This window comes from Capricornis sumatraensis, chromosome 14 (genome assembly GCF_032405125.1).
Source record: "Capricornis sumatraensis isolate serow.1 chromosome 14, serow.2, whole genome shotgun sequence".
NCBI classification, from domain to species: domain Eukaryota; kingdom Metazoa; phylum Chordata; class Mammalia; order Artiodactyla; family Bovidae; genus Capricornis; species Capricornis sumatraensis.
In genome coordinates, this window is record NC_091082.1 from 87,871,817 (window position 1) to 87,890,750 (window position 18,934).

General features: G+C 66.9%; 1 protein-coding gene across 3 annotated transcripts in view; it reads right to left on the bottom strand.

Annotated features, from left to right (window-relative positions):
• Nucleotides 1-18,934, bottom strand: part of NAV1 (neuron navigator 1) — a 139,078-nt gene that overhangs the window by 105,790 nt on the left and 14,354 nt on the right. For all 3 annotated transcript variants that reach the window (XM_068986265.1, XM_068986264.1, XM_068986263.1), the window contains exon 3: nt 11,235-12,020. In XM_068986265.1, coding sequence (XP_068842366.1) covers nt 11,235-12,020 — 786 coding nt within the window. The remainder of the gene's footprint in view (nt 1-11,234; nt 12,021-18,934) is intronic.

Consider the following 18,934-nt stretch of genomic DNA (forward strand, 5'->3'; position numbering starts at 1 on the left):
GGGGTGCTGCGCCGGCGCTGTGACGGGTGCGGACGGACTACCGCGAGAGCCCCCAGCACAGGCCTCGGTCCGGCGGGGGACCCCCACCAGCTGCAGGAGGGAGCGTGCTGGAGGCGCAGGGAGCCCGGGGCGGCACCCAGGAGGCCAACCCGGGGCGCCCTGAGCTCAGCAAAGCAGGAGGCTGGGAGCACGCGGGGGAGGAAGAAATACCGCTGGGGGGGTGCTGCGGGAACCTGCCTGTCTGCAGCTCGGTGGTGTCTGGAGAGGGAGCGCCCTGGGGAGAAGCCCCCAGAGCTCACAGACAGGACCGGGTGAGATGAGGCAGCGGAGGCAGGCTCCAAGGACACACCAAGGAGAGAAGGGGAGCTCTGGTGGGGGGAGGCTGGGGGCTCTCGAAGGCCCAGGAGGAAGGGCCCAGAACACAGGGGTCTGAGGACAAAGGGCCTGGCCAGGTCTGCCTGGGGCTCCCCGAGGACAGGGCCTCCTTCCCCAAGACCCACCCAGCTGCGGGCAGTGGGGGTGGATGTGTGCCAGCGAGGCAGCCTCCGGTGAGTAAAGATCTCTTTAATCCTGGCGGCGGCCCACAAGGCGATCTAACCTGCTGGACAGGTGAGGAAGCCAAAGCTCGGGAGGGCTGACTGGCCTCAAGGCCGATCAGCCCAGAGGCAGGACCTGGCCTTGGGGTGTCTGCCCCGCGGCCTGTGGGTCTGACCACGGCCCTCCCAGGCCCTCCCGAGAGTGGGGGATGCACAGAGCTGCTGCAGACAGCTTGCACTGAGAGCTGGGAACTCTGATTCAGAGATTCGATTTCAGCAGGAAACCCAGTCTCTGTGTGAGTGTGAGAAAGTGGCTGGAATCCAGTCCCTGCCCAGCCGGGGCTGCTCTGGCTCAGAAGCAGGCTGTGTCATCAGGCAAATCCCTTCCCGTCCCCCACTGGACATCACACCCGACACCAGGCCAGTGCCCCCCCCCCCCACCGCTGGCCCCAACACCGGGGCCCCAGGCTGGTGCGTGCAGCCCGTGCTGGGTCAGCATCACCCCATCACCCGTCCTCTGAGACGAGGGACAAGCCAGGACCACTCAGCCTCATTCCTGCCCAGACGTGCTCCCAGCTGAGTGATAACCAGCCAGTGGGGCGGACTTCAGCCCTGCGGGACATTTCGAGGACCACCAGAGGGGTCGTTGGCCGAAGGAGGGCCTGGGAACTGGGCGGGACTGTCCCAGAGGACCTGGGGGGTAGAGGCACCACAGCAGAACAAAGCTCGGGGTCAGGCCTGAGTCCTCACCCTCCCAGAAACAAGGGTGCTGCCAGCTCCTTCCCGATGTGGACAAGCCCCAGGCCAGAGCCAACGTCTAGGCAAAGGGGATGAACCTGGACATGAGGCGCCCGTTCTGCCCCCGCCCCGCTGGCTCCAGACGTCTAGGCAAAGGGGACGAACCTGGACATGAGGCGCCCGTTCTGCCCCCGCCCCGCTGGCTCCACACGTCTAGCAAAGGGGACGAGCCTGGACGTGAGGCGCCCGTTCTGCCCCCGCCCCGCTGGCTCCACTGCCTTTGCGCGCTGCTTCTGCTATTTTCTTTTTGTCAAAGTCTAACAGCCGCTTGGCTGATAAATGACCTTAAAAACTTGGCAAAGCTGACTTCTGGAGACTGAATCCCTTCTGTCCCACGAGGCTCAGGCCCCCTTCCCCTGGAGAGATGGGCTGAACCTGGGACAGAGGAGCCCGAGCCTGGGCACCATGCCCTGCGAGGTGGACCAGCGCACAAGGGCAGGTCCGCCCTCAGGAGGTGCGGAGCCAGGTGTGTGCGGCAGACCACCGAGCAGGAGACGCCCCTCCCCGTGGAAACCCCACCGGCGGCCCCCAGCCCCGAAAGACCTCGAGTGCTGAGCCCCCTCCCGCAGGCTGGCTCCAGAAGCATGAGTCTGAGCCAGACTTCCTGGGCTGAACACTCGTGGGTCACCGCCCACCCCGGAAGCTGCCTTCAGGGACCAGGCCGAGGGACCAGGGTCGGGGGCCTGCGGGGGAGGCAGCAACAGGGCTGAGTGTGGGCGCCGGGGAGGCCAGAGGCCCTGAGCTCACATCGCTCTTTAATGCCGGCCCTCACCCCACCTGCACATGCAGGACGGGTTCAGAGAGGGCAAGGCGCAGCCAGCAGGTAAGGACCTCGCCTGGCCCCCTCTGCAGGAGCTCAAGCCCATGCTCTTCTGTTACCCCAGGCAGCCTGCACCCCAGACACGAGGCTCCAGCCGAGAATGGCCCCTGCAGCTCGGCCAGGACCGGCGTGCGGGCAGGCAGCATGGACACGGGCCCCGCACGCCGTCCTCAGCCTGGCAGCGGGACCAGGGGCCCCAGGGGCCGCGCTCAGCGGCCTGCACCACCTGGCTCCCGCGGGAGACCTCGGAGTGGGCCGCACCGCTCAGAGTTAGGGTGCGGTGGCCGCCCGGAGGGCCTGCTGGAGGCCCGGGAGCGTCACGGGCATGGAGACTGCTCGAGCCCCTCTGCCAGGCAGAGCACCCAGGCTGCTCCTCTCCTGGTTGGGCAGCTCTGGGGAAGTTACTGAGCCTCTCAGCTTCCTCATCGGTGAGATGAGGATAAAAGCATCACCGAACTCACCAGGCTGACAGTTACGTGAATCAACACAGTGCTCAGCACGGTGCCTGCTACGCGCCACACGATGAATGACAAGTGTTACTACAGCCCTGGGCTTTCCATGAAGCTGACGTCCCCCAGATCCTCCACGAAGCTAATGTCACCCCCAGATCCTCCACAGAGCCGATCTCACCCCCAGATCCTCCACGAAGCTGACGTCCCCCCCAGATCCTCCATGAGGCTAACGTCCCCGCCGGATGCTCTACGAAGCTAACGTCACCCCCAGATCCTCCACGGAGCCAATGTCCCCCCCAGATCCTCCATGAAGCTAACGTCCCCGCCGGATGCTCCACGAAGCTAACGTCACCCCTAGATCCTCCACGGAGCCGACGTCACCCCCAGATCCTCCACGGAGCTGATGTCACCCCCAGGTCCTCCATGAAGCTGACGTCCCCGCCGGATGCTCCACGAAGCCGACGTCCCCCCCAGATCCTCCATGAAGCTAACGCCCCCACCAGATGCTCCACGAAGCTAACGTCACCCCCAGATCCTCCACGAAGCCGACGTCCCCCAGATCCTCCACGAAGCTAACGCTCCCTCAGCCCCTCTCCTGCGTCCTGCAGACACAGTGATCTAAAATCAGGGATACTGGCCGAGGGGGAGTGATGCAGGGACAGAAGAGGGAGTTGGGCCCCAAGAGGCAGATGGGGCTGTTCCTGCACACCAGCCTGGAGCCCGCCCTTCCGTGCGGAGTGGTGGGTGGGCAAGTCTGACCCCCGCTCTGGCCACCAGGGAGGCTGAGGCTGATGGGGTGTGTTCCCACCCCACAGCTACCGCGGATGGGCCCAGGGCCCACCGGCGTGGGGCCCGGGGGGACAGCTGACCCCAAGCTGACTGTGGGGCCCTGCCCGCTTCCTCCCGGCTGGCCCAGCCCGCCCCCTCACGGCCACGACCTTCCAGTCCATGGAGGAGCCCCCTCCCCAGGAACCTGCCGGCAGCTCTGGCTGTCGCAGCCACGGCCGCCCCGTTACCACCCGCCTGTGTGCTGCTCGGGCAGGACGGCGACAGGAGGCAGGGCCATCTATCTGCAGGGGCTGGAGAGGATGGGTTCCCACGACAGGGGCTCGGGGCCCTCAGCCTGCAGTCCAGGCTGTCTGCAGCCGCGGGGCAGACGCGGCTCCCACGCTAGAGGCTGGAGGGTCTGGATGGCCTGAGTTGCCCTCGGCCGCGTCCAGCTCTGCTTAAACTTGCTGAGAGACCCTGCACCCTAGGCTTCCTGCGAAGTCCAGGCCCCAGGACAAAGCCAGACACCCAGCTCCCGGGACGGCGGAACCCACGGCAGCACCCGAGACACAGACGCAGACCAGCTGGGCGGCGCCCGAATGGCAGAGGGTGGGGAAGAGCCGCAGTGGAGACGAGGCCCCCACCATCCCTGGGCCCCCGCACCGCCTCGGGGCCTCCGAAGGCCCCCAGCCAGGGAACCCGGATCCAGCCCTCCCACCCCACCCAAGCAGAGCTGGGTGGTTGGAGTACCTTGCCCCTCACGCCCAGTGTCCACGGATTCCTTTATCCCAATTTCCAGCTCCTTCAGGAAGTCTTCGGGGTGCAGCAGGTAGGCTGCAGCCGAGACAGGTGGCCCGCCCTAACCCCTGCGCACGCGTCTCTTCTCGCCGCGGGCACCCCCTCCGCGCACACGCTGGCTCTGCCCCGTGCAGTGCTGCTCGGCGTTGCCGGGGGCTGTGGGTCTGGGCTCTCCCGGGGCTGGGGAGCAGCACTGACCCCTCGGGTCTCCCCAGAGCTGCCGCTGCCCCCCCTCCTCCCTGGACACGGCAGGGGCTGCAAAGGGCGCCTTCGCTCGGCACACACATGGAAGCCGGGAGGCTCTGGGCCGCCTAGTCCCCACTCAGCAACCTCTCCCGGACCGACACCAGGCTCAGGACACTGTCAGGGGCCTGTGGGGGGCGAGCCCCAACTGCCCCCCTCCAAGGGCCTGCCCGGGGCCTGTTGTGGTCGCCGCAGGGCACCCCCACCTGCCCACCCACGTCCTTTTCCACCTCCCCAGGCTGGATGGAGTCCCAAGGAAGCCCCCATCCCCTCCTCTTCCTGAGCCCAGTCCCTCTTGCCTCCGCTGCCAGGATCCGACCTTCTTTCCAAGGTGGCTAGTCCACGGTGTCCCCTCGCACCCGGGACCCCACACCCGCGCCGCACGCTGATGGGCTCCAGGCTGCCCTGCCCGCCTGCTCCCTGCAGGGGTGAGGGGGGCCTCCTGTCGGCTCACCCACACACGGGCAGGGGAGAGCAAACGAGCCACAACCACAGGGCGCTGCTCCGTCCCGGCAGCTGCCTGACAGCAGCCCTGGGCTCGGTGGAGTTGCGCCCACCCCGCAGGGAAGGGAGCTTCCTGAGGCTCCTGGCAGCTGGCGCCGCAGAGGTCACGGTCAGGCCCTGGTCCTGCACTCAGGAGGACGTCCCACTGCCCAGGGTCGGCGTTCGGCCAGTTGTAAGCACAGGGTCACTGGGCACGGAGTGACCTATTAACCCTAAGGGACAAGAGCCTCTCACCCCACGTGATCCGTGGGGGCCGGTCATCAGCAGGCCGTCACTTTCTCTGGGCCTGCTGATTCCTACGGAGGGTCAGATCCCAGCCCGAGATGTCGGAGCCTGTGCCCCATGTCAGGTGAGGAGTCCTGCCCAGGGAAGCCAGGCTTCCCAAGGGGCTGCCAGCGTCCCCCGAGGGAAGGCCTGCTCAGCACCACCGAGGGCAGAGGAAGCCGGGGTCCTGGAGAGGCAGCCTTACGGGGCTTTCCCGGGAGAGGAACCGGTGAGCCCCAGTGTGGTCGTGTTTCAGACCCTTTCAAGCCTGGCCAGTCCGCGGGCGGGTATGCATACACACACCTTCGGCCTGCGTGCTGCTGCTGGAGGCTGAGTGTGCACGCGCTCGTTTGCACCATCCCATGTGACCCGCCACCCTCTGCACCCCCAGCTTCCCAGCCCCACCTACGCCCTGGGGCTCATGTCCGCACACCGGCTCCTCCCCACACTTGGCTGGCTTGCACTCCCAACCCTCACCACCTCCCCTTGCAAGCCAGGGTCACAGCTGACAGTCTGGCTCTCCCAGAAAACACCAGCACTTTTCAGCTGATCACCCCCAAAGGCAGCAGCTCTACTTGACCCCCTGCAGACGACCTAGGTGCCCAGACGCACACCCCAGGCCTGCACACCCGAGGCACAGGGGCGAGCGCCGGGCAGCCAGTTCAGGCTGAGATTAGAAGGCTGTGCAGTACCGCCCACGCAGCCCTGAACCTATCATCAGGATGTTGAAAATAGACCTGAGGAGGGCTTGAGCCGCGCCCAGTAGAGCTCCCGCCGGGCGGCGCTGGAGAAGAGCTGTGTGGCAAACAGGCAGTGCTGGCAGTGAGAGCGTGGACGCTGCTGGAGCCAGAGCCCTCGGGTGAGCCCGGAGGCTGCCCGCAACGGAGCCCGGGCTCTCCTGCCTCAGCAGGAGGGGACCCTGCACATGCTCTCCCCACCGCACCCAGCCTCCCCCTTCTCCTGTCAGAGGCACAGGTGCCCGTCAGAGACAGACCCGGGCCCACTGGTCCTCCAGGCATGCAGGCTGCGGCCGCCCCGGACACAGCCTGGGCACAGATGCCATCCTCAGGGCATCCTCCCGGCCTGGCCCTGTGCCTGCTGGGCCGGGGGCTCTGGCTCCCTCTCCCTGAGAGCCAGGTCCCCAGGAGCCACAGTGAGGGAAGGTGTGGGAGTCCGCAGAGGGCTGACCCAGCCTTCCCGGGGCTTCTATGACAGAGCAAGGCCTGCCTGCTGGGACCAGGGAGCTGTGCCTGGCCCCCCACCTTCCCATGTGGGAGAGGGCAGGCCCTGGGGACATCGAACCACCCGGGTAATGCAGACGCGGGGGGAGGAGGTCGGCCAGCACACGTGGGAAGCCCACGGCATCCATATGCCCCTGGCCGGCCGTCACAGGCCTCCAGGCTGAGGGGGACGCTGTGGGATGGACCCCCAGGTCGGCCAGGTTCTGGGGTGCAGATGTTGCCAGGAGGTGGGGGTCCAGGCGGGGGCTGGGCTCCCTGGGGCCCAGGAATCGGAGGGGACCGCTCGGCCCCTCCTCTGTGAGTCTCACTCCAAAAGACAAGACAGGGAACGGAGAAAGACGGGAGGAGGCGCGCACAGCTATCCGAGAGGCGGCCGGACTGACCTGTGAGGACCCGGGGGCCCGTGTGTGTCCCCACACCAGTGGAGGTTCTCCGGAGACAGAAAATCGGCTCAGCGCCCTTTCCAACAACGAGTGCTTTCCAGGAAAATGAAGGAGTGAGCCCTCTGTCACCGGGAGTGTGTCAACAGAACACCTACCTGCCTACAGTGCTATGAGGGAGTGACTTCGGCTCCACCACACAACGCTCACTGTGTGTTCTGAGTCCCAGGGAGGGAGGCAGGCCTCCTTCCTCCCGCCGTGAGGGGCGGGGTTGCAGAGCAGCAGGGATGAGCCTGGTCAGCCCAGGACTGGCTCTCCCTGGAGCCCCCTCGCACAGCGCACCCCCAGCCGCCAGCAGAGGCTGTGAGCCGCAGGCATGTGTGCGGAGGGGGCACTGGGGCGGGGTGAGGCTGGAGGTCTGCAGACGAGAGAGCCGCTGGTGCTGGTGGCGGGGGGTTGGGGGGACAGGGCAGCTGCGCCGCAGTGCACGTCAGCTGGGGAGGGGACACGGGCCAGCAGCGAGAAAGCAGCCCGTGACTCCGGGCGGCCTGATCCTACTCCACCTTAGACGCTCCCCTGGGGAGCCTGGGCCTGGGGTGGAGACTCTGATCACCACTCTGCCAGGAGCTCCGGGCACTTCCCTCCACGTGTGCTCGTCCTCAGGGCAGAGCAGCGGCCAGAGCCCCCCTCGGCCCACCCGCTCGCCTCAGCCGCAGAGCAGGGCCTGCAGCAGCTGGAGCAGGGAGGCCAAAAGGGCAGGGGCAGGGCCTGGGAGGCGTGGACCTGGAGGAAGGGTCCTGCCAGCTGCCCCTGACGACGCGGGGCTCCCCGCGGCTCTGCGAGCCTGGGAGCATCGGGCCCCCCTCTCTCCGCCCGGAGAGGCTCGGCACCGCAACCGTATGTGTGGAGTGTGGGGACGCGAGTGTGTGCGAGCTCGCACACACAGCCCGTCTGCCCGGGCATCGGAGCTGGGAGGACTCCCCAGAACTCTCCACCCGCCCATTGTGGTGAACAAAAAGGAAAAGCTCCGCTGGAGAAGGCGGTTCCCTCCCCCTATTCACGCGTCCCTGAATGCAGCCTCTAGAGTAAGTCCCGCCCCCTGAGACACCCCACATCAACCCACTGGCTTAGAGACACAATTTCCTGACTTCCTGCCCCTGCTCTGCTTGGCCAGCGCCTCCAAGGGCCTAGCTGTTGTCATGGCAACCCCTCACGTGGGTCCAGACGCCTTCCGAGGAGGTGGGAGCAGGAAACCCAGCTGTTTGGGCTCCTCAGCACCTGGAGGGCTGAGGAGGGGGTGCCTCCAAGGGAGTCAGCCGCTGGCCGACTGGAGGTCGGGATGGGGCTGCGTGTGCACTGCTCTGTTAGCACCAGCTCTCAGGCCGGGGGGCATCGTCAAGGTCTGCTGGCCTCAATCTGTGCCCCTCCCCGGTCCTGACCCTGAGGGGAGCACCCTTCCCAAGTGGGGAACCTGAACCGCAGAGGAGGCCCTGGAGCTCAGGACGCCTGCACAGGGCGGCAGACTGCAGACTCCCAGCGGCCCCACCCCAGGCTGGCTCTGACCTTCGCCTGGGAGGTCGGGACCCTGGAGGAGCCTGCGGTGGACTGCCCACCAGGGCCCAACGGCATCTGAGCCCTACGATGGGCCCCTTTCCTCCGGATGCTCACCCCCCAGCCTTCCAAGTTTCCAGGCCTTCCCAGTGGGACCCTCGTTCTTTGGCAGCTCCCAGAGAAAGGGAAGGGCAGGGCGCCTGCTTGGACCATCTGGGCCCCAGCTGACTTCTGGGAAGCCATGATCAGCTTTCATTCCCTTTCGTTCCAGAAAGGCTCTCATGTGGGGCTGCCTCCCTGCCTCCTCAGGAGCTGGCTGGGCAGCTCCAGGGGTCTGGGACAGTCCCAGGGTGGGCGTGTCCTGACACTGAGCTCACAGTGTGGAACCTGTGTCTCACCACCACCTGGAGGTGCCTGACAACCCAGGCACCTCCGTGGGCTGCGAGGTGCCCCCACCCCACTCGTAACAGCGGCTGTGCCTGGGGTCACCTGCTCCTCCCACGCCCCCACCCCCTCTTCAATGCCCTGCTCCCCTGGGGCAGTCCACCCATCAGCCCCACCTGCGGTCAGTCCAGGACGTTTGCCCCACTGTCCACTCTCCCCCACCAGCTCTGCCGTGATCGGTCTGGGGGCTTGTGCCCAGCATATAGAGGTTGGCCAGGCCCCTCTTCACCTGCCGACCCCCTTCCTTCCATCAGGCCCCCTACGCAGACCTGTGACTCAGGGATCCGCAGATTCCGCCTCCCACCACAGGCTCAGGGTGACTCCCAAGAGGCTTCCGCACCCCAGGCCAGGCTCTGACCCTCCATCTCCCGACCGCCCTCCTCTCTGAGACAGGCGGGTGCTCAGTCCCGCTCTCTCCGCACGCCCCTCCCCCACCAGTTTCAGGACCGTATCAGCGTCTCTGTGGTCACCGTCTCTTGAGAAGGGCCTCGGCCAGGCAGCCTGGTCCTGGGTAGTTCGGGGACTCACAGGCCTGGGGAGCCCTGACCTTGAAAGGGGGGCTTGCCCTCTGATCGCCTGTCCCTTCCCTCCTCCAGACAGGCTAACCTTCCCCTGCCCTGTCCCACCGTCCTCAGCCCAACACCCCTCAGCCCTGCGCCTCCTCTGCCTCAGTCACAACTCAACAGCCCCTTTTCCAAGGGGCCGAGGCAGGGCTTCACCTCCCAGGCCCTCTCCTGCACTCCATTTTCTCCACAGCCCTCCTTCTGGCCTGGAATTACTTGCTTTTCTCCTTGATCACCCGTCTCGCCCCTTCAGACTGTAAGCTCTTTGCGGGCAGCGCTCAGCACCGGGTGGGGGATGAGGTGGCCCCTCGACTTTCGCCCCGACCCGTGCCCCAAGGGTCCCTGCAGAGGCCAGGCCTGCAAGGCCCCCGCGCCTCCCGCTTTGCGGGTGTCCAGTCTGGCAGCCCACTCCAGTGTTCTTGCCTAGAGAATCCCAGGGACGGGGGAGCCTGGTGGGCTGCTGTCTATGGGGTCGCACAGAGTCGGACACGACTGGAGCGACTTAGCAGCAGCAGCAGCCCCCACCCACTGCAGAGCCCGTATGCGGCCTCCTTCGCAAGCCCCTGAATCCAAACCCGCCCTGCCGGGGGTCCGTCACCCCGGCCCAGCAGGCCCTCGGGGTCCCGGGAAGGTCGCGGCCAACCAGTCCTTGCAGCGCGGCCTCCCCCGGCCGCCGGCCGAGCCCCCGCCCGCCCCCACGCGCCCCGCCGCGGCCTGTCCGTCACGAGGGCCGCAGCCCGCCGGCCCCGCCCCCGCGCGCGCACGGACACGCCCCTCCGCAGCCCCCGGCTGAGCGGGCCGCTCGTGGGGACCCAGGAGGCCGGGTCCCTCAGCCCGGGGGAGCACATCCCGGCCGCCACCGCAGCGAGTCCGCGGAGCGCGGGCCGCCTCCAGCCCCGGGCCTCGCCGCTGTGCTCCCGGGCACGGCCATGCCGGCCCCCGGGGGCACCACCTTGCCCCGCGCCTCGCGGCTGCCTCCCCCCAGGGCGCCGCGTCCCGGGAGAGCGGGCGCAGCCCCGGGCCTGCTCCGGGTTTGCCGCGCAGGCTCCTCAGGTCGGAGAACAATGGAGCAGCTCTCCGCGCCGCCTCCGCTAGCGAGCTTTGTTCCTCCCCCCGCCCGGCCGGCCCCCGTTAGCCGAAAGAATAAGGCCTCCCGGTCAGCGGGGAGTCTCCGCGCGATCCCCAGACCTCACCCTCGCGCTGAATAGCGGGGGTGGGGTGGGGTGCGGGCCACAGCCGGGCCGAGGTACGGAACGCGCGTCCAGATGCGCGCAGCTGGCTGCCCGCCGGCCCCCAGGCCCCAGGAGCGTCTCCCGGCCAAAACACCCACACCCGGGAAATCCGACGCGCGCTCCCGCCGGGGATGCACAGAGGAAGCGGAGCCTCAACGCTGCTCCGCGGCGGAACAGCGCTCACCTCTGTCCCGCCACATCTGGCCTCTACCCCAGCTCCCGCCCGGCGCTCCCCCGGCGATGTGCTCCAGCCCAGAACAGACCACGACGCGGCTGTGGTCTCCACCAGCCCCCAGATTTTGCCAGATGAGGACGCCTGGCTTTAAGATTACAGGAAGCTGATGGGCCCTATCTCTGAGACGCTAAGGCTGGCACCTCATTGTCCAACCTCACCTCTGACAGGCCAGCGGCGAGCCGGGGCTCCGGCCCGGGGACATCCATACCTACCGAGGCGCACTTCGGCCACATGCGCCTGGGGATGGGCCAGTCGGGCACATTTGGGCGCAGCGTCCCGGCACAGCCCGCCTGGGGTCCGCAGAGCCCCGCAGCGGGGAGGGGGCAGCGGAGAGAGGCTGCTCCCCACACACCTTCCGCGGCAGCGCAAGGGGAACGACAGGGGCGGGGCGGGCCGCGGACTCACCCAGCACCTGGCTGAAGAGCAGCTGCTCCAGGTCTCCCAGCACGGTCACCACGAGCTCGGGGTCCACCTTGAGGAAGGCGCGCTCCTCCTGGCCCTTGGCGGTGGGCGCTGGCCCGGAGCCCTTCTGCGCCTTGGCCTTGCTGGAGAGCAGCTCGTCGTCCGACTTGGCGTCGTCGCTCACGGCCGCCTCGGGAGCTTTGCTGAGCGGCTTGACCTCGGCGTAGGGGCCGCGCGGGATCCGGCTTGGCTTCCCCAGGCTGGGCGCGAGCGGGGCCAGAGGGGTCTTGGCGCCGCCCGCCGGGCCGCCCTTGGCCTGGAAGAGCGAGTGCTCGGACTTGGACAGCGTCTTGGACATCAGCGGAGCCTCGCGGGCCTTGGGGCCGCCCTTGCCCGAGCCCTTGGGCGCCTTGGCCATGTCGTCGCTCCACTCGGGCTCATACAGCTGCGTCTTCTTCTCCGAGTCCGTGAGGAACGAGAGGTTGGTGAGCGACTTCTGCTTGCGCAGGTTGGAGGCGGGCGGCCCGCCGGGGACTCGGCCGTCCGCGCTGCCGGACTTGAAGACCTTGAGCTCCGCCGCGCCGGCCTTGGCCGTGCCGCCGCCGCCGCCGGGCGCCTTGGCGCGCTGGGGCAGCATGGCTCTGCGGTCCGCCGCCGCCTTCCGTCCCGCGGCCCGAGGCTCGTCCGCGCCCTCGCCGCCGCCGCCGCTCAGCTCCACCTCGGGCTGCGCGCTCTTGACGCTGCCGCCCAGCATTCTGCCCGCGAGGAGCGCATGGACGATCCGGGCGTCTGCAGGCACCGGGGGCGGGGGCGGGGCGGGGCGGGGGAGGGAAAGGACGGAAGAAACCGCGGAGGAAGGGGGAGGGAGCCGAGGCGCGGGGGAAGAAACGCGAGGCAGGCGGCGGGGAAGGGAAGAGGCCGGGGAGCGACGGGGCGGGGCCGGGGGGAAAGGGGCGGGGCGGGGGAAAGACAAATTAAAATTTTTAAATCGATCAAAGAGGAACACACGCCCAGAAGCTCGCCGGCGCTCGGAATGCCCGGCGCGGATCCCGGGCCCCTGCCCGCCGGGCCGGTGGGCTCCGCGGGCCGTGAGCCGCCCGCCAGCGGGAGCGGAGGCTGCGGGCTGCGACTCGGGCCGCAGGAAGGAGGGGGAGGGCGGCGGAGGGGAGGGCTGTGCGCGCGCGCGGAGCTGGGCGCGAGAGTCTATTTCTGGCTCGGGAGGGGGTGGTGTCTGCAGCCGAGATCCAGGGGCGGAGGGGTGTGGGGATGAGGGATTCGACCCGGTTTTCTCCTCGCTTTCGGCGCGGAGCGGGCAGGATCCGGGGCACGGATGGTCCCCTGCCGCGCCCGGGGGGCGGGGGCGGTGGGAGGGTCTGCTGAGGCGGGGGCGGGGGCGGGGGAGTGCAGGTAAAGGGGGCCGGGGCTGGGCGTCTCGGGACCCAGAGAGACAGTGGGCTGAGCGGGCCTGGGGGAGACGCTGGGAGGGGCGCAGAAGCCGTGTCGGGGCGCCGGCTCCCCGCCCCCACGTCTGGGGCGCTCCCGCCCCACCTCCCGTCTCTGCGAGGCTCAAGGCTGCCCTCCTGAGGTGGGGACGCCTCCGGAGGACGGGGCCCGGGGCGGCTTGGAGAGACCGGTCTCGCGGACTGGGGAGGGGCCTCCGGGCGCTGGAGAAGGGGGCTGATCTCGGTGTCCGGGTCTGACTGCGTGACCTTGTCAAAGTCACTGCAGCCCTGGATCCCCGGCTTCTCTCCCGGGACTGTAGTACCGGCCTCAGAGTTAAAGGGACTGGACCTGGGAAGAGCTCCATCAAACCCAGGGCATCAGGACCGGTTGCCCCTGGCCTCTCTCTCACCTGCCCGAGCAGTGGTGGGGGCTGCAAAGCCAACAAAAAGATGTTTTCCTAGCCGCCCCCACCGGCTGCAGGAAGAGGGCGGTGTGCAGGGACCGTCCTGGCCCTCAGGAGACGTGGCACTGCCCACCCTCCCTGGCCTCCCGGGTCAGGACCAAGTTGCCTGAGCGAACAGTCCTCAGGCAGGAGAGAGAGGGACGGGAGAAAGAGGGGGCCCTGGGAGCCACCCCATCCCCACCTTCCATCTCTGCAGCCCCAGGCACCCCCAGACCCTGAGGCTCCTGCTGACCCCCTCCTGGCCCTCGCTCACTCGCTCAGCTCAAGGATCAGCCTGCCTGTGCCAGAGGCACTTGTGTTCCTGTTTGTCCCCCCACCCCCACCCCGCCCCTCGCCGGCTCCCATGCTCAGATGGAGCTTGTCTCCCAGCACCTTGGTGGCGTGGGTTTGGAGGCCCGAGTCTGGGGCTCCGGGCCTGCTCCCTGAATGTCTCCTGGGTGCTGGCAGGGTCCCGGGGCCTGACCCAGACACGTAAAGCCTGCAGGTCCAAGGCCTGTGGCAGCGTGGATGTGCTGGCCACAGATGGCTCAGGCAGAAGGGCGTTTGCTGAGAGACATGGACCCTTGACTGGGCCTTGGAGAAACAGAGAAATGTGGCAGCGCTGGCCTCGGGAGCTCAGAACCTGCAGAATGACGAGGGCAACTCGGACTAGGCTGCCCCTGTTCCTGGGAAACAGCAACCAGCCCAGTGGCGTGTCCCGTGCAGGCGGACAGAGGTGTTCAGTGCTCTTCCCAGGAGGACCGAGGGGGCTCTGAACCCGGGGGCAGGCCCCCCGTCACCCTGCTGCTGTGACCCCAAACTCCAGCACATACTTGGGTGGTCCCCAATACATGTGAGCGGGCGTGGCATGTGGGAGGATGCATGAAGGAACTCTCGGAAGCTTTCTGGAGTAGGATCAGCCTAAGTAGGGAAGGGTTCAGACCAGGGGGCCAGGGAGCCGGAGGTGGGGGTGCCCATCAGTGGGTGCGAGTTCACTAGATGGTCAGAGGGCAAAGCGCAGTCGGGCCTCCGGGCCTGCGCAGAGGAGGAGGCTGGTCGGAAGGTCTTTCCCCCCCCCCCCGCCTGGGCACACGGGAGACATGTGCTCAAGCCCAGACCCTTCCAGCTGGAGGATGGGACTCAGTGCCACCGTCGGCACCAAAGGTCTGGGTGACAAGCCCGCCCTTCCCCGACACTAGCCACTTTTCCTGAAATCACAACAGCCTCCCGAGTCCCCCGCCTCACTCAGAAGTCTTCTCCAGCCTGAGCACACATAGCGCATTCAGTCATGAGGGGGTCTCACTGTCCCTGAAACCAGCAGCTCGAGAGTCTGGGGACACTGCTCCCTGCTGCCCAGGTGGCTGCGTTTGCACACACGGACTCCGACTCCTCCGAGGTGGCCGGGGGCGGCCTGGCTGCCCCCTGCCCGGTTGGCGCTGTGGCCCGTCCCAGCCTGGGTGCCACTGTGGACAGAGGCCCTCCTGCGCGCCAGTCGGTTCGACCAGCATCTCTGCACCCTCTCTGTGGGCCCCCTCCTCCCTGCCTGGTCTGGCCCCGCTCCGGCTATGGCTCTGCCCGTGCCCTCCTGGTCTTGGTGCCCCCTGCCCAGGCCTGAGCCCCTTCCTCTCGGCTTCCTTAACTCACTCACTGGCTCCTGGGTTTCCGCCTCGTCCCGGCCCCTCTCTTTATTCCCGTGTCTTCTCTCAAGGGGCATCATATGCCCCGGACCCCGAGTCTGTACCCTTCCCTCAATAATCGGCTCCTGAAATCTCACCTTCTTCCAGAAGAGAGTGTTTTCCAGAAAGGACACACGAGCCCACCTCCCCCTCCCTCTGCGTGAAGCACCACCTGTCAGTCTACAAGATGGAAGACACTTCTGCATCGTCTCCTGGGCCAATTCAGTGCTGAGTTCGCGGGCTGGTCCTCGTCTGTCCGCCCACCCCGCGTCCCCTGTCCCTCTCTGAAGGGGCTCGCCATGGCCGTGGGGAGGTCCCTTTAAAGCACATCCTCCTGGGACTCACATTCGCTCCCTCCCTCCGCTCTCTCCATTCCTTTCACGGCTCCTGACTTTCCCACCAGCCTGCACTGCAGTGGGAGCGCTCGCTGCCGTGGCAACAGCCATTCCAGCATCAGTCGATAAAGCCAATACGTGCAGAGTGGCTCCTAAAAAGAGGCTCCTGCCCTGTCACGCACGCCAGTGCCAGCCCGGGGCCCTCCCAGCCTCTCCCCACTCAACAGGCCGAACGGCCGGGCAGGGCCACGGAGAGGGGCTGTGTGGGAGGCAGAGGCCCAGCTGGGTGGGGAGTGGGTGCGGACGGCGTGGTGGCCTGTGGAGGGGACTGGGCCCTGTGCAGCCTCCAGAGGGGACGTGGGAAGGAGGCTGATTTGCAATCATGATGGCCCCCCGTCTCCAGGCCCCCAGGCCGCTCATCCTCACCCTGCTCTCTGCCAAGGCACGGCAGCCTCTCCAGTGGGGGTGGGGTCAGTGGGCTGACCGCATCTGCTGACCGATACCGTAGAACTATTTGAAGAACGGAGACACAAGCCCACGGCCAGGGATAGGCACATGGTGTGACGCTCTGTCCCCCACCGGTGACCGGAAATCACACGCCCTGTCCCTCCATCTGAGAGAGGGACTCTGCTGGGAAGGGGGCCAGGATGCCTCCACCCGACTGACCTTGAGGGTGACCTTGGGAGAAGGGGGACTCAGGTAGGGGAGTGGGCAGGTGAGTGCACGCTCTGCTGCTCCACGGCTGAGGGCTGAGCAGAGGGGCCGTCCTCTCAACTCCTGCGCCCACTGTCGGGACCTGGGGGGCCTGCCCTGCCTTTTAGGGGGCCCTGCCGGCCCCTGTGCTGAGCTCATCGCCTCCCAACTCCCCGCCTCTGTGGAAAGCCCTGCAGCCACTGAGCCCTTGTCCTTCTGCCCTTGTCTCCACCGCACCACCACGCCCTGTGTCCTTCCCCGTCAGTAGGGACTTTCTGAGCGTACAGAGCACACCCGTGGGCAGGCTGCAGGCCGCGCGGGCGGCGGGCGGCGGGCGGAGTCTCCTATACGATGGACAGCCTGCCCCTGCCCCTCACACCCGCCCAGCACCTCCGAAGCCCGCCCTGACAGGCGCTGGGATGCGCCGGGGAAATGCAGATGGAAACGTATTCTCCTGAGATGTCCAGTTAAACAGGAGGAACAGGTGACAGGCAGGAGGCTAGCTACTGAGAAGCGCTGAGGAGAAGGAACAGACCCGGCATGGGGAGCGTGAAGCGGCTGAGGGCAGGGGGCGAGCTTGTGGCTGGGTGACCCAGGGAGGCTGTGCTGAGGAAGCACGTTTGAGGAAAGCTCCAAAGAGAGGGCTCAGTCTCTGGGTGTCTGGGGAAGACTTTTCCAGGCAGTGGCTATAGTCTGTACAAAGACCCAGGGGCAGGGTGTGCCTGGTGTGCCTGGCCGACTCTGGGCACGCGCTGAAGCCGTAGGGATTTGCCGCTGGAGCAGAAGTGGGCCTGTGAAAGCGAGGGGGCCTAGACCACTCAGGGGACTGCGGCCTGCATGGCTCTGGGTTCGGGGCTGCCGTGAGTCAAGGTCGGGAAGCCCTTGGGAGAGACGACTAGGCCCTCTGTTCCCCAGCCCTTCCTGCGGCCATGGGCCCTCCTCTGCACGCCTCTCCTGACTCCCTACGCACTTTTCTGCAGCCGATGTGATAATTTTCTGGCATCCCATCAGCAGGCTTCATCCACCGATCTGTGATTCCCGAGGATCCACCCTCGGCTGGTCTACTGACCATGAGCTTTTCCCAGAACCCACCACCGCCCTTTGCGCACAGCGGGCTCTCGGGAATACTTGGAGAATGACGAGCAGCGGAGTGAACGGGTGCGTGACTCAGAGCAGATGTGTGCGGCTGTCAATAGCGGTGACCTCTGGTGCCCGTGGTGAGAGACAGCGCAGCTGGGCCGGAACGGCAGCCAGGCCCCGGGACGGCTCCCAGCCACACCTTCCCTCCGGTTCCTGCAGCCCTAGGCCCCGGGGGGCCAGCAGTCCCTCTCCCCGCCCCTGCAGGAAGCTCCCGTCCTTGTGACCTCGAGACGAGTCACAGCTGAGACCTCCTTCCCCGTCTCTGCGCTGCATACCTCAGGGGCCTCTGGCACAAGTGGGCAAGAAGTCCTCACGTCCCCTCCTGACCAGGCAGTCCCGCCCTCCAGGGTGGGTGGACTGCTTCCTACTAGAGGAGAAAAGCAGCTGGTGCGCAGTGATCCAGCGTGGGAGCCCCAGCTGGCTCACACCTCGTGCAGGAAGCCCTCCCAGACTGACCCACTCGCTTCCTCCCAGACTCAGCTTTCCAGGGCTTGAGACATTTCTGTGGATTCTGCGGGGCCCTGGCTCAGCCCCCTGGCCTGGGGGCTCCCTGAACTTTTGGGTTGGGGGTTTGCTCATGGGCTCAAGGTCACAGGTGGGGGCCCAGCAGAGAGGTTTGCCGTCCGCCTGTGTTGGAAGATGGGGCCCAGGAAACGGAAGGCCAGGGGTGGAGCCGGGGCCGCAGTCCCCGTGTGCCTCTGGCCTAGCGTCTAGGGGAGGACTGCTGGAGGGTGGGGTGCCCCTGCTCCTGGTAACGCCCCGTCCTGGGCCGGCACGCCGATGGGGGGGTGAGCCGGCCGCCGTGTGATGTGGGGGCCCGGCCAGGGAGGCCCCAGAGCCCCCTGGAGGGCCGGGCTCTCCTGGGCTGGGAAGGTGCAGGCCCCCACCTCAGGGGCTGGCTGCTCAGGGTGTGCAGACTTCCAGGATGGGGACCGTAGCCAGAGGGCTGCTGACCTGGGAGGGAAGGTGACTTGTGGCTGGGCTGCGGCCTCTGGCTCTGTCTCCTGGATGCTCGCCTCGTGTCCTGACCCCGGGCTAGAACACGGCCCTCCGCTCCTCAGTGGGGGTGCCCGGCATGCACAGCCAGACACTGGGGGCTCCCCTCCTCCACTGAGCAGACACCCGGGACCCCCCATAAAGCCAGAACCCCACGACGGTGGGCAGAAGTGTGCAGCTCTGACTCGGTGACCCGACGGCCTCCCAGGGAAGGACTGTCGCCCCCTGCCGACCCTGGTTATCGACCACCGTGGAGGGCAGTGCCAACCAACAGGCAGGCTCGGAGCTTGGCTCTGCTGCTCTCCTACCCATCCTCTGGTCCAGGCTGAATCCCATCTGTATCTGCCCTTCTTCCCAATGCCTTCTCGTATATGAATTCAACTCCAATTCACCCTTCAAGGCCCAGCCTCAGGGCCGCCTCCTCTAGGAAGCCTTCTCTGACTACATCCCACACTGATCTTGAACTTTCTTCTCTACCTGTTATAGTCAGGGGGGCGGACAGACAAACCCTGCCCAGTCATATCCAAGGCAGAGAGGTCCTTTCCCTCCAGCTAAATTGTAAGCCCTCCATTACAGACTGTGTTGACGTCCCCCCAAATTCACAAACTGAAACTGATCCCCAGTGTGACCTGCTTAGAGATAGTGCATTTGGGAGGTCATCAGGTCACAAGGGCGGGTCACTTGTGCCTTATAAGTAGAGGCACCAGGGTGCTTGCTTGCTCTGAGCTGTGTGTGGACACAGCATGAAGACGGTTGTCCCCAGGATGAGAGCTCCCACCAGGAACTGAAACGGTGAGCACTCTGACCTTGGACTTCCCAGCCTCCAGACCCATGAGAAACACCCTTCTGCTGTTGAAGCTGCCTGGGCCGACTGCGCCTCTCCTCCGTGGTAGTCAGCAAGGGCCGTGGGTGCCCGTGAGCCGCAGGCCAGGGGTCTCACTGCCACCCGGCAGCTGCTGCTGCCAGGGACCCCCGAGA